The 15,474-nt window shown below is 41.5% G+C and overlaps 1 protein-coding gene across 3 annotated transcripts in view; it reads right to left on the reverse strand.

The window, feature by feature from the left end:
* Nucleotides 1–2,186: 2,186 nt before the first annotated feature.
* Nucleotides 2,187–15,474, reverse strand: part of ADAMTS2 (ADAM metallopeptidase with thrombospondin type 1 motif 2) — a 279,567-nt gene continuing 266,279 nt past the window's right edge. For all 3 annotated transcript variants that reach the window (XM_045026992.1, XM_045026991.1, XM_045026990.1), the window contains exons 20-22: nt 14,546–14,675; nt 13,375–13,464; nt 2,187–8,517 (exon numbers count right to left, since the gene is read on the reverse strand). In XM_045026992.1, coding sequence (XP_044882927.1) covers nt 8,057–8,517; nt 13,375–13,464; nt 14,546–14,675 — 681 coding nt within the window. In that variant the 3' untranslated portion in view covers nt 2,187–8,056. The remainder of the gene's footprint in view (nt 8,518–13,374; nt 13,465–14,545; nt 14,676–15,474) is intronic.

Raw genomic sequence — 15,474 nt, forward strand, 5'->3', positions numbered from 1 at the left:
ACAACCAAGACAAGGGAGGCTTAAATGTGCCCACACAGCTGTAAAGTCTGCAAATCGCTGACAGGCACTAATGAAATGTGTTAGGTTTCTTTTTTCACAGGTAAAGATGCACTACACAAAGACCCTAGGAGTCCTGCCACCCTTGGAACCAGGAAACTGGATTAATGTAAAGCTCCACCAACGAAAGACTGCTTTTGCTCTATGCTGGAAAGACCCTTATTAAGCCCTGCTGACCACCAACAGCGTTGTGCAGTGTCAGAATCCAGGATTTCCTGACCATAAAGGACATTAAGGACTGACCCTGGTGTAGAAACCAAGAATTATACACTGGCAGGAAGAAATTTGTGGGACCCCTGTTTGAGACTGTGGTATTGATTAGATTTTGGGGTTTATTCTACAGGCTGCGCCCTGTGGTTTGGATAAATCCTTCAGCATGTATTGCTCACAAGGGGCTGCCATACGATTAACACAACAGAGAGCCTGGGTTGTTTCCTCTGCAAGAAGAGGGAATTGATCAGATCTCTGTGGACTCAGGCCAATAATACAGCAGCCATTTGAAATATTCTTACAAGCTGGGAACATGATAAGAAATTGGGCTAACTAGAAGGGGCCACTAGCCTTATTTTTAGAGCTCAGCTATCCCAAATACAGGCTGGAGTTGGTGGGTTACATGTCATTTCCACCCTCAGTTCTATGACCCAGAAGTTGCTGACAGAGATGGTATTGAGAATCACTGAGACTGGGAAGGTATTGCAGTGGGATCTGGTATATTTAGATGGATCTTGAGCACCAGACTTGGCCCACTGCCCTTACAGACTATCAGGAACCATCTGATCTGTGGTCAGGGGGATGACATACTTGGACACTTTCTGGATGGAAGTATGAACATTCACAATGCTCCTTCCAGGCATGAGGACCGGTTAGGGTGGGTGTGGGCTTCCACATACCGAATCCTACCGGGTCCATAGGGAGGATGAATGTGGGACTGAATACCCCAGCTCCCTAGAGTTTAATTGTTTTTTGTCTTCAAAGTATGAGAAAACTCAACCAAATGTTTGTTGAGTATTCTCAAAGGGGGGAATTGTTGGTGCCATTAGGCATATTCCTAGGTAATTCAGGAAGATGGAAAACCACAGTATTAATGAAGTCTTTCTGTACTAGGCCTGAATTGAACCAAAGTTATTTTATGTTGGGCTAGGAGTCCCTTCATGTTAAATTCTAGTTGAATTCCTAAGTCAGCATTTAGAATGGAATGTGTAACTGCTCCTTATCAGTGGAACACGGACAGCAGAAGATAGTAAATAGGGGCCCTACTTGTGTTTTGTTTAGAGAGGAGAGACAGGGTAATAAATTCAGAAGTAAACCAAGGTAACAGCCTTGAAAAGTTACAAGATGAATTGTCTGCTGTCAAGGATGATTTAATTGTTAACTATACAAAGTGCCTATTATATGGGAGGGGACTAGAAGGGAGAAGGGGGGTAAGTGGGCAATGGGGGGTAATGAGGATGCCTTGTTGAAATCATGTATAAGAAGACACACACAGCTTGCATCTGTGTGCAGGATCTGAGATTGTAATATCTCCCTGGCACCTTACTTGAGCTCAAATAAACTTTTTCTGCATTCTCCACCCTGGTGTGATAATTAGTGCGACGCACACCGGGCAACGAACCACTGTTTGCTGCCTCAGGCCTTTTTGGGCCGGCAACATCTTTGATCTACCATTAAAAACATCCTGAAGATAAGTGCTATGAAGTCCTGATCCAAAGCCCACTAGAGTCAATGGAAGTCTTTCTTCGGATCTTGGTGGCCTTTGGGTCAGGGCCTAAACTAAATCAGATGCATAAATTTTGGGGGAGAGAGGAACCAACAACAGTATGAATTCAGAGAACATAGGAATTGCCATATGGGATCAAACCGGTGGTGCATCTAATCCAGTATTCTGCCAGGGCATCTAGACAAGTGTATCCACCTCTCAACTAAAAACAAGAACATGGTAAGTTACTCTGATTAAAGAACATGTTGCATCACATTGGATGCTGCTGTGTGCTAGTTCTGAGTAGAAAAGGAGAGCAATACTCTTCCAGATCCTCAAGAAACAAAGTTCAATTAGTGGGGAGAGGTTTTAGAGTGAATCTGTTTATAAACATGTAGGAGAATGTGTCTGGGGGAAGTATTTTATGAAAGGTACAATTACAGTATAAATCTCTCTTCCAAAGCAAAAATAACATACCATTCATAAACCGAAGTCCAACTAACTAAATCAACGAAGTCGACAACATGTGAACTAGTAAGACAGACATTCACAGGCTTCAGCAGAACACATGTGGCACCAGATCCCAAGCTGGTGTACATTAGTTTGACTTCAATGAAGCTGTGCCTATTTATACTAGCTGAGGGTCTGCTAGCCCAGACCAAACACTAACAATGTGTTTGTGCTCAGGACTTCTGCAGCAACCCCATCCTGATCAGAGTGAACTAAACCTAGCATCTAGGAAAGGAAACAGACACTCACTGGAGTCTGAAACCACCTGCTTTCCTCTGTACACCCACATCCAATGTTTCTTTGGACACAATGAGTCAGCAAAGGGAAAAGTTCAACACTTTTGCAAAAGAACACAGATCTTTGAACTTTAATAAATTATAAAAGTAAAAGTTCTAATTTGTATATACATTTTAATATACAAGAAATGGCTATTCATTGCAATTGCTGTGAAGACGTATGTATTGTAATTGAATGGCAGTGCCATACAGTTATTCAGATGAATATAGCTAATACTGTGCATTGTAGGTGATTATATAAAATATTAAATGCATTATATAATAAAGTAAATCATACAGCCCCTTTGAGTACTAGTAAAGCACCATTTATAGACTGTTCAAATATATTAAAGCACTTTAAGTGAGTACTGAGAGAATCTAAATATTGAATGGAAGGTGTTAAAATCAGGACTGGTGAGTGAATACCATGGATTACAGGAATTCTAAAGGGAATATTAGGTGAGTTAAAAATGGGAGTTGATTGGAGACAAAGGAAATATGGTTAATTTTTAGGGTCTCTAAGATACTGAGCAAAGAAAGATTAATTTAGAAAGTTGATCGGCTTGCATTCAAAATCTGGATGCATTAATTTGGTGGTTGGATTTAATGGGCGTGGTGCTGGGCCCCTAAACCCTTAATCTCCATGACTATATGAATACCTACCAGGAAATCCTCTCTTAAGGGAGAACGCTGTTTCAGCTTTCAGATCAGAGAGCCAGTGGCCACTACAGAAATAGCAGATCTACAACTATATAGATTCCTGTCTTTTATTCCTGGGTATTGTGTTAAATTGGTACCCTGGGGTTGGGAGGCATCAAAAGGTACTGCCTATGCGATGGTTAAAAGACCATGTAATAAAATTGTTTTTGCCCAATTTATAGCTATGCTACTAAAAGTAGCCGTGCAAGAGGAAGCTGCTGTCCGAAGTTTAACAGGCCTGTAAACAATCCATGTATTCCACCACATAAAAAGGAACAAAAGCAACTGTGGGCCAGACCCCAATTACTGCTTAACCTGAGTGGCCCAAATCCTGAAAGGTATTTAGGTTTTTCACTGCTCTGTGAACTGGAAATACGATGGTCAGTTTAAAGGAATGCAGTTCTTTTGGTTTAGGGTAAGATTCTTTCTCATATGGAAATATTGTAAAGAGAAGGTGGCAACCAGCTCTGTTTCACAGAGGGCTGGGCAAACCCTCATTGGCCAGTATCTTACCCTGCTGAACAACGTGGACTGAAGAGTTTGACTTGGGTTCAGATGTCACTGACTTCATGGGGGAAAAAAAAAAGGCTAAGGTGGAAAAGCAACCCCCTGGAATTAAAATAGTCAAAAATAAAGCAAGACGGTAGAGTGAAAGCTCAGTACAGAGAGCCTGTAAAAGGAAAGAGTTCTAGGTCAGAAATAGAGAAACGCTAAGGTCTGGTCTAACACTGGTTGACGGCAGTGGAAAGACACCCGTTAACTTTTGTGGGCATGGCTCAGTCAGGCCCCTAGTGAATATACCATATGGATACTGGTCCCAGCCTTGCTTTCTGGGGAGTGTTCTGTTTCTCCTGTACAGGATGGGCTTCCCTTAAGAACTGAATCATTCTTGGGAAGGGGGAAAGTGTTGAAGTGCCAAACTGTTTCCGAACTCTGACCAAGCTTTGAAACTCAAAATGCAGCTCGTGAGGTTGACAAAAGTTTCGTCTCCAGAGGGTTCGGCCCTGGCTCTCCTCTAGTTCTAACATAAGGCAGAATGCATCTAGTCATTTGCAACTATGCAAACCATGGGTGCAGGGTAGAGCTGTGTGAAGTGATACAAAAAAGCAGACACCCCCCCCCCCGCCCCCGAATTTGCTCTTTCTTAGGGTGGGATGTTTCAGTGAAAATGTGGCTTTTCTGTTAGATTCTGATCCACAACATTGCCCATTACCTCCATAGAGTGGGTGGAAATTGTAGGGCAACCTTTGAGTTGTGGGTTTTTTGTCATGTATTTCTTCCTGGCTACCCTGGCTCGCTAAACCTATTCCATGCACTCAGGAGTAGCAGAAACCATTTAACTATGTTCTCTCCTGGCTGTATGTGAAGAAGGAAATATGACCCCAGAAGGTGCCAGAGGACAGTACAAGGTTGTTATCCATCAAAGTGACCAAATGAATTTTGCAAGCATCTATCAACTCCTCCCTGCATGAGGAGTCCAGGGCAACACTTAAGGATGCAGAGAAGGGGGTGGGGAGAAAGGGGTCACATGGTCTGATGGAGGGAAAAGAATTCTGGGGAGGTGGAGACCTAGAGTCTGGTGGCTACCTGCCTAGCTCCAAAGCCTGCAAGGTTTCCCCACAAATAGGTTTGTCTAGTTCACTGCGTGACTGGACATGCTGTCTGGCTACGTTAGAGTGGGGGTCCCTGTTTATTGCATTGCCCTCGTAGACCTAACGTTAGGGTGATACAGGGAAAGAGGAGAGTATTCTTTAAGTTGAACTGTCACAATAGAGCAGGGGAAACACAAAAAGCATAAAATCGCTCTCATTCCTACACGCTGGGAATTCAAACCTACCCTGCTTTCTCCTGCATCTAGATTTTATGCATAGAAGCTGAACGGGGGCTGTTTTAGCTAAGACTTTCTGAGATAGACGTTGCCCAATTTTTCCTTTGTGGAGCCCATGACTTCACTTTCATATTTTATGCAAGTGACATGGCAGCCTCTGAACCAGACTGTGAGGGTCTGTCAGATAAACTTGTTAGCTGCACTGAACCCCCCAGGAAAGGCTGCTGCTGCATAATGTTACACTCCCACATGCTCAGGCCTGTGCTTGGCTGTGGGCACCTGACAGACAGCACAGGTCACAGTCAGCAATGCTTGGGAGCACACAGGAAAAACAGAGCGAGAGGACGTCTGGCTCATCTATTTATCTGTCAGCGTCTCATGGCAGGGCCTTTCTGTGCCGTGCCTAGGGATCTGGGACAAAATCAGTACTTGGTCCTGCTAGTGAAGGCAGGGGGCTGGACTCAATGACCTTTTGGGGTCCCTTCCCATTCTATGAGAGGTATATCTCCAAGACAGCTCTTCCCTTCATCTGAGCCATTAATTCAACCAACAGACTTAACACACACAAACCTGGCCTGTGTTTTTACAATATGGACTTTTAATTTTTTTTTTTTTTGGAACCAAAAAGAAACCCCTGCTTTAGTGGAACGTTCTCCCACCAGCCACAAGAGAAGAGGCCATTGTAGGAAAAGAATGGAAGAGGTTGTGTAAGTACAGCGTATATGGGAAGAGTGTGGTTCTTTGTGCCCCTTTAAAGAGGTTTCAGCGTCTGCTAATGCATCGTAGCTGCTTGAGCTAATACTTTGAACCCTGAAACCTGAGAGCACAGGGGTGTTACAAGAGTCTTTACCTATATCAAGCCCTGATGTAACTTCTGTCAATTTAGGCTGTTATATATGCCCCTATTACTTTGAACTGACCTCCACACCATCCTGTGAGGCAGTGAAGCTGATGGCATTACAACAGGGATAAAATTGGCCCCTTCTTTGTCTAATATTCTTTGTAAATTATTTTTGTTAACCCTTGGCTCTTGTCCTTTCAACAGTTTCTGGGCATAGATTGAGTTGCTGGTTTCACTAATTCAGTGCACTCAGGGCTACTTTTAGTGCTGTCTCTTTCCAATCTGAACTGGGACACTGCAATGGACGCTAGGTGACCCATTCACTCACAACCTTTAAAAGCAGCACTGGGGGCCCCATCCTGGACAGCAGAAAGTCAGTTGTGGTTTGCTTTTCAGTGAGGGCCTGGCTGCCAGGTTCAACATTGCTTCAGCAGCAACTAAGCTATGTAGCATCTTATATGCATTGGGAATTTAGCATATGCCCAGGCTGTGCAACTGAGAAGATACAAGGTCACGGTCTCACTTCAAGATCAAAAACTTGAATTGAGAGCATTTTGCCACCTCTCAATTGCCTTTTCTATGTGAACTGGCAGTATCAAGGTGGCCCTAAGCCTTGCCTGGCTTTTCTATGTGTAATGACAGTTTCAAAGAGACCTTATCCCCTGGAAAATATTAACAGGCTTGAGCAGACAAGGGAAAGTCAACCCAGTAGGCAAGAGCAAAATTAATAAACCCCACACCCACAAAGATTTTAATTCCTACTCCTACAATATTCCAGGGCTTGCAAAACCCACAGAAGTCAATGGGAACCTTTCCACTGAGCTTAGTGGTCTTTGGCTCAAATGTTCAGTACCTACTATTCACATTAGTTAGCCTGTAAGTCGGCTGGTAAGATCCTTGCATTTGAAAGCAGGCATGGCCTCACCAAAAGGTACAAACCACCAAGTTGAATGTGTCTTCTGCCTACCAGCCATCCAAAATGAGCTACGGAAAATGGTGAGGTTGCTTATATAGGCCCTCAGCTATCAGAAGATATTGCAGGGAAAGGAAGTACTCAAAGGGCTGTCAGGCTACACATCTCTAAGATCTAAGCAAACTTGGTACTGTGTTTATATATAAGCATGATGAACAATTGTTCACTTCTGCTGCACCAGAGCTGTCCTAAGGAAAGATTGATAATACACATTTTTTTCCTTCAGAATGACATAACATTGTACCATGGAAAATGTTAACACACACAATTACACTTTCTTCATGAAGCACCAAAGGAAAGGAAAGGAAAAGAGACTCCAGTCATTTTAAGTTAAACAGAGTGTGGATAAAAGATAGACCGAAAAGAATGTCAACAAAAACCATTGGGGATATTGTATTACAGGAGTTTATGAAACAAAGATATTCAAAAGACTAGGACATTGTCAGTCTAAAGTGTATAGGTCCAGTCAAATAGTAAATAATTTTTATAGATGCAAATGCTTAGAAAAATGCTTTGAAATTGTTTATGGGAACATGCAAACTACTGGTTATCAGTTCTGAACTGAGATTAAATATATGGGTGTACAAAGAATCGCAAATGTAAGATCCCAGTTAAGAAAGGTACACAAGTGTCCATGTAAGTGTAGCCATGAGAATAGTTCCATTTAAGGCAGTGGGACTACTTGCATGTTTAAAGTCATGCGTGTTCTTAAATACCTTCCTGAATCTGGGAGTAATTTAGTGTACAGTTTGATGTAATGCTTCTCTTGATCAACTGACTGTCACTATTAAAGGCATTGGTAGGTAATGGGGTCTGTTCTCCTCCCTGTAACTCCCATTCACATTCCCTAGGAGTTATGCAATGCATTGAGGGGTGAAAAGAGCCCATAATCAATAAACCTGCTGATCTGGGCTAGGTAATAGGTTTGTTTGGATTCAGTGAAATACTGTACTGATATTGCACTAGTACGTTATAGCACCCTGTAAACCTAGCCATTGAAATGGTTATACTAGCATTATGAAACAATCTTACATTTCTGTTTGTTTTAGGTATTAGGATTTGGCATTTCTGCCATAGCACCGCTTTTTTCTTTCTAGTTTTTATGACATGGGCATTACTATGGTGGCGGTAACATCTCTATAAGAGAAAAAAATGTCGTTTGCGCCGTATTTCCATTTTAATGTAGCTTACTAATAGTCTCTCTTTTTCTTTTCTCAGCGATCAGCTCCTGAATTCTTTGGTTCTTTGTCCTTTCGTAAGTCAGCCTCCTCCGGGGGATGAGGTTGTGCTGCGGTACTTCATTGTCCAGCCCATCGATTTTATATGGCACGTCTACTGCATTGATTTCTGGGTGGTTCTCAGTTGCATTGGAATGAGTGGCGTTTGATTTGGGAACAAGAGGAGGACTAGCAGTAGCCTGCATGACAACCACCCCAGTAGGAGGAGTAAGGGTAGGTAGGAGATCCTCCTCAATGTCATTCTTATTTAGGTTAGAATCAGTTACATTATCATCCTCTGTTATGTTGTTATACAGGTTACAGGACTTGCAACACAGCTTATTGTAACCAGGCATTGAACAGTAACGAGAGAGAACTTCCATGCGACAAAACGTGGACCTGTCTCCTTGGCAACGTTCCCCTGAAAGAGAAAAAGAGGAAAGGTAAATAAACAGCATGTGGGGGAAGTCTTATCGCAGAAGAGCATTTAAAGTCATATCCTATAAAATTAGCAACAGACACACTCCGGCTTTGGCAATGGAGGCAGGGTTTGAAATACAAACTGGGCTGGGAATTTGACAAATGGACCCTTTTAATTATAGCAGGTCTAACTGAGACCCTAAATCCTGACACCATCAAACTCTAGGATGATCAAAGCCAGATCTGAATTTTGCATGTCGGCCTCATTTCTATGATAAGTCCAAGCACCCCCCGTCTTTCCCTTATGCTATACTAACACTAAGCTGTGGTGGTGACATACTTCATGACAATGCAGTAGTGAACTCATAACAACCTTACTAATGCTAGGTTGTTACTCCAGAATGCCACCTTAAACCTGCAAATAGCTTAAGTCACAAATTATACTCAGGAGCTCTTTATTCCTTCACTCCTTTTATATGCTGTTATGCAGAGTAACAGTGACTTAACTAAAAACAAGGAGGAATTAAAGTGTAAAAGGCCACTAATCTCAGCCCTGGGCTTACTTTTATATGCATATCACTGAGCTTCAAAAAGCCGTAGTCTTGTCTGAGGCTGTGTATAGCTTCTAATTTAAAATAATTGATATGAAAGTCAATGCTCAGCTGTCTAGCTTTCAGTCTGAACGAGGTGGCATTTCCTAAATGGTTATCTTGCCTGAGAGAACTGTGAAGACTTTGGAGCAAACCTTGTCTGCATTTAAGGAGGAACTTGGAATCTGGTGAGCTTTTTACACAAGCGAGGTAGAACTGTGCTAATTGACATTAGTGACTAGGAGACTCACTGCAAACCCGTCTTCTGTAAATCAGGGAATGAAGACACCTAATCAAGATTAAACCAGGATAATTAATAGATGTTAAGGCCCAAAGGGATTATTTAGAAAATCTAGTCTGAATGAGTCACAATGAATGCACTGGGCCAGATTCTGGGGTCAGTGAACTGTGTGTGGCAAAGTTTAGGATTAGGGGGGTTAGCCATCTTATTCTAGAGCATTTATCCAAGTCTATTCAGAAACTACTAAAATCCTTGTCTCCCCACCCTGGTGCAGACTGGCTGGGGTGCAATCTTTAATCAGTAGTTCTTGGGGAGTGGAAGCTAACAAGGCTAGGGCTTTCCACCTGTCTCTCTTTTACCCACAGCAGGGCCGCCCGGGGGGTGGGCGCAAGTGGGGCAATTTGCCCCAGGCCCCACAGGGGCCCCCAGGAGAGTGTTTCGGGGTCCTTCACTCGCTCTGGAGGCCCCGGAAAACTCTCACAGGGCCTGGGTCCCCGGAGCTTCTTCCGCTCCGGGTCTTCAGTGGCGGGGGGTCCTTCCGCTCTGGGGCGGAAGGACCCCCTGCTGCCGAATTACTGCCGAAGCGTGACCCGCCGCCGTAGTGCAGCCTGGTCTTCGGCGGCGTGGGGTCCTTCTGTTCAGGGACCTGCCACCGAAGAGTCCCGAAGACTCGCAGCGGGGACCCCCCGCCGCCGAATTACCGCTGAAGCGGGGGCCCCCCTCCACCGAAGACCCCAGGCCCCTGGAATCCTCCGGGCAGCCCTGACCCACAGAGGAGTCACTGCGCGTTGTCTGTCCCCCTGCATGGACAGGGTGACTGTTGCCTTGCCTAGAACCAGGAGGTACTGGGGGACTGCAGCTAACAGAATTACATTAATTCCTGCCACCCAAATAAACCCAGACTGGGGGAAAGTGCTGAGGAAGAGGGTAGGTTAGAATGACACTTTGAATCGTGACAAGTTATTTTCTCAGTAGCTACAGTGCTGACTGTCACTTTATAAGCCCTGGGGCCCTCTTCTGCAGTAACCCAGGAGCCAGCTGTAGGTGAGAGTTCCTGCATTATCATGGGAACACAATCATACCTATTGACTAGTAATTATAACAGAAGTTGTTGTGAACTCTTATAGGACAAGATATATCATTTCAAATACCTGTCTTAATTCACAGTATACCTGATTGCAGAATATACATAAAGCCACATATGTTTAGCATTACTGATACCATACTTTGCCACCCTTTTATTTAAGCTCTCAGCAACATTGCAGCAACTTACAGCACCACAGCAGATTCAGAAATATTATGTGAATTTAGAAAGCATAGGTGTCAGCTCTTCATTCATGCTCAGTTACAAATATAGGGAGTTATAGTGTTTAATTGGCAAACATATCAGTCTAGCATATGCTAATAACTAACTATTGCTCTTGCTCTGAAAAGCTAGGGTTGATTGACAAGACTGAAACTACTGGTCTTTAAACTAACCCATTTATCCATTGATTATTGCGTTTTCTGTAGAAAAACAAAAATATGGTTCTTACTTTAATTTGTCAGTTTATTTTCAGATGATAAACTCAGACAACAATCAGAAGGAACTCCTTCCTGGAAATCTGAGAATAGTAACGGAGTTTTGGACAAATTTTCAGAGCGGCTTCAAGCCTGCAGATGCAATTTAGTGTGTGCAAGTTTTTGCATGCAGAAAGTTTTATAGATCGTGTTGAGGCTCCCTTGAACAGATTGCCCTATGTGGCTTTAGTACAAGCTTTTCCAAATATACAGTACCTGTTGAATTTTCTGCAAGCTAACATTTAAATTTAGGTTCAAAAGGCACAGCCATTCTTGTCTATATATTATAAGAGTCAATAGACGCCTCTTTAGAAAAATGCCTTTTTTTAAGCAAAAACATGCAGTAATCAAGCATAAAAATTACACAAGAATCAAATTCCAGTATCTAATAAAAGTTTAGTTTCATATATTTTACATGAATAAATTTCCAAAACCTTGCAACTCATGAAGATCAAAATGAAATGTATATTGTCTTTCCAAACCAAAATAGTCAGATGTGCTGAACTTTTGTTTTATTTGCAGTATGTATGACAGACTGGCAGTATGTCTTCAAATCATCACTAAGAAAAAAATAAGTCAGTTTCAAAGTCACTTTGGTACACATTAAATTGGTCTAATAAAAATATTGGAAAGCAAGATGAATTGGCACATCTTTAATATTAATGTTCAATACATACAAAACACTAATAAAATATCCCTGATAAACCAAAGTGCATATAGACATAGTGCACAATGCCCAGATACCTTTATTGCACCATTCTCTATAGCCATCCATATTTTGAAACATCACTAAACATTTGTCTATTTAAAGGTAACAGTCATGAATATATTTATACAGTTAAACACCAATTATTTTACATAACAGTATTCAGTGCCAGGGATGTGTCTTTGCTTTTTCACCTTGTCATGTAAATTATTAACATGTTTCAGGAAATTATCATATTAACAGCAAAATTTAAATATGTGATCACATGATAATGACAAGTTTGAAGTGCTACATTGCTGAAGAGCCAAAGATTTGAAAGTGCCACCTTTCTAAAGGATAGGATCAGTGGAATAAGGTAGCAATTTACGATGTAACTCAAAGACTGCTGTTTAAAAATTGATATGCTTCTACTATTACTTGATGTCACAAATGGTTTTATGCACAGTGAATTCCAAATCTTCAACACAAACACATAAGGTGAAGCAACAATGGCAATTAAATTTTGAGACACTAAATAATGACCATTTCTTTATGAAATGTACATGGACTGTGCAAATTAACCTTTGATTAAATTTACTTCCTTCCAATATTTTATCATTCAAGTAAAAATGCTGTTTATGAAGATTAACTCATGTTTCCAGTGTACTGTTTGTATTTAAAGCTGGATCTGGTACTTAATGCCATCACATTTAAACATTAAGGCATTTTTCTAAATTTTTTTTTTCTATGCAAAAAAAAAAAGCAATAAAAATTGAGGTAATTCTGTAGTTGTTCACACTGTTATGTTTGCCAGTTGACACATATATAGAACATACACACACACAATCATACCCATCAAGTCAAACATGCATATGGTGAAAAAAGACCAATGGATGTAATGATCATAAGTAGTTCAATGTTGAGCAACTTGAGACATCATAGTCTATGAAAATGTCATATTGCCTCAACTATGTTTAAAAAACACCACCAACAACAAACCTTTATAGCTTGGACCACTTACATTTAACAAAAACATAGGAAAAATATGCAAAACTCTGGCAAAACTGTATGCAGAAAAAAAGAACCTTGTAGCTTTTGAAAAGAAAATATTCAAAACAGGTAGGAGTTTGAAGAAAGCATACAGCACAATAGCAGCATTTAAAATATCAACAGAAACTGAGCTACTTGTAATAATAAGCTCTTCACAAAAAACAAACAGTTATTAAGTTAGGAATAAAGTTGAGCAGCATGGATAAGTAAGCAATGACACTGCAACAGAAACTGGAATGAATTCTTTCATCCAACAAACTACCCCCGAAAGGAAAACTAGCATGTTATGAGATTCAGAGCCTTTAGGTAAAGGAGAACTTTAGCACTACACGGTGTCATCATTGTGATGTGATCACATTCACAATAAGTTCTCAGTTTTGCTATCAAACTGAACATCATGAACCAGTAAGCCTTTTTTCACCATCACCAACCAACAAGCAAACTGACCCCAGCTCCCTTTCAGAGGAGTGCAACATACAACATACTGCAGAGATCCTACTTCACACATCCAACAACTCCAAGACCTCCGCCATCATTGGTGCACGAGCTCCAGAGAAGAAAGACACTGCGCACCAAGGTCCCAGTGAGGGAAAAAAGATTCAGCCCAAGATTTAACTTGGCAAAGTCAAGGGAATTTTCCATAGATAGAGAAGAAAAGAGCAAAAGGCAAAGTCCACATTTGATGTGGCATGCATTTAAGGGCAAAGGCAGAGTTATAAATGGGTCTTTTACTTGAAGATATTTTCTGGATGGGATAATCTCCATCTGGTCTTGACAGCCATTGTATCATATAGGTTTTCTTTGATGGATCAGAAACATTTCCTGGAATAGAGGAAAAAATGTAAGCACAAAATGTATTAACATCAATAGCTTTGCTATGTCATAACTGGATCAGATTGAGCTGGCTTGAGTGGAAAAAGTAGCAGTGAGCGAGACTAGAATGTTGCTAAGTTGGTATCCTTTAGAATAACTGAAGTGTTGATGTCTTTTTTTCAATTTGCTATTAATTAATAATTTTGCTCCCTGGGTTTGGAGTGTAATAGCAAACTTGGAAGGAAGACTGAAAAATACCAGTTTCCAGTAGCAGTATTAACCATGTACTGTAGTCTAAGGGTCATCAGATTTGTGTTTAACAGCTGCACTCTTTAGGATCTTTGGCAGGGTACATATAAGTGATACTCTTCTTAAGAAGTCCACAGGCTAACTCCATATTTATACTTAGTATTCAATAATTGTTGTTCTCAATAGTTGTACTGATGTTTTGCTAATAAACTGCAAAATGATACAATTTATCATTTGTAAAGGATCTCACAGGCAACATTTGCAAATGGCAAAAAACCCAGTGAGGACAGGAACAGGCTCAGTGGACACAAATATATTATAGCCTTGAAACATCAAACAAGGTAACTCCTAAAGATGACCTGTCTTGACAGAAGTGACAGGAAGAGAGCAACAGCCCTGAGATATCATTGGTGGAGAGATGGAGCAGGAAGAGGCCCACTTCTGCACAGTGCTGCTTTTAATGAGTACTGCCCCACCACACTGGCCAATCCCAACACTTCTCAGAATCATTGGCACTGAGCAGCAGCAGTTCCCATAATTCCACCTCAGTGTTCTCTGGGCTTCTTGCCTGCAATATCATAGCAGCTGGGTTGGCTAGTGTCCCGTATCACTGTGAAATAATGAGGCATAGGAAGTATTCTAGCCACACAGACCACTTACAGGTCCACAGTCTCATTGCCACTCGAAACCCCTGGCACATATTGCTGAATACAAATTAACCTCTTGCATGCATGTGAATTCAGTTAAGGAGGGCTTCACTGTTTAACCACATTTAATTGCAATAATGTTTTCAGAATTAGCAAAACATGCCAGTCACAAGAACAAAGAGCAGAGTGCTTACTGGGGCATAGAGATAGTCTGCAGATCCTCATTGTTTCCGGTTTGTCATCTTTACAATAGCCACTAGCATTGTCTCTTGTCCGGCATAAAACCTGCCGTTCCTGTGTGCCGTTTCCACAAGTTACAGAGCACTGGGGAGAAAATGCACAAATTAGGCCTTGATTCATCTTTTGCACATGATTTATTAGGAATTCTCTTTTTGTCTTGGACCACAGTCCAGCTACACGGTACATCATTTGACCTAACCACATTATCACATTCATACTACCAGAGTTCACAGCCCCCCATCAACCACGGTGAGAGCCCACTGTGAAAACACGATCCCTCCCTAGAAGAGCTCAAAGTCCAAGCAGTATATGAATAAGACTATATGAGAGCCATCTAGTCATTGCATCTATCCTGTACTGTATTGCTTACAATTCTTAAGAAAGCCACCAAGAAAAAAAAAAACAATCCTAGGGCTCTTGTTGGTCTAAAATCAAATGTTGTTCCTACAGACACAGCTACACTTTGTAAATTGCTTCATGGAGAACCATCATGACAGATAATTTTGATGTATGGTATCTTTTCAACTTGAGTACTTTGACATGTAATGCCACTACATTACACTTGCATCTCTCCTTCCAGCTGATGAGCTCAGAGCACTGTACAAACATGAATAGATCAAGCCTCGCAATGCTCCTGGGAAGTTGGTAAATCCTTGACACATGGGGAAACTGAGTACGATGAGGGTAAGTGAACACTTACAAAGTTGCACACTATGTTAGTGGAAAAGTCAGGAATAGGAAGCTTAGAACTCCCGACTCCTGGTACTTTGCTAGAACCATTGGATCTGCTTTTTCCATACAGAGGTGTTAGGTACAAAGTAGCACTGGAAGAACAACTAGCCTGCAATCCCTTTTACTCAATACTTGTATCCTTCCCTCATAA

Source organism: Mauremys mutica, chromosome 8 (assembly GCF_020497125.1).
Source record: "Mauremys mutica isolate MM-2020 ecotype Southern chromosome 8, ASM2049712v1, whole genome shotgun sequence".
Lineage (NCBI taxonomy): Eukaryota > Metazoa > Chordata > Testudines > Geoemydidae > Mauremys > Mauremys mutica.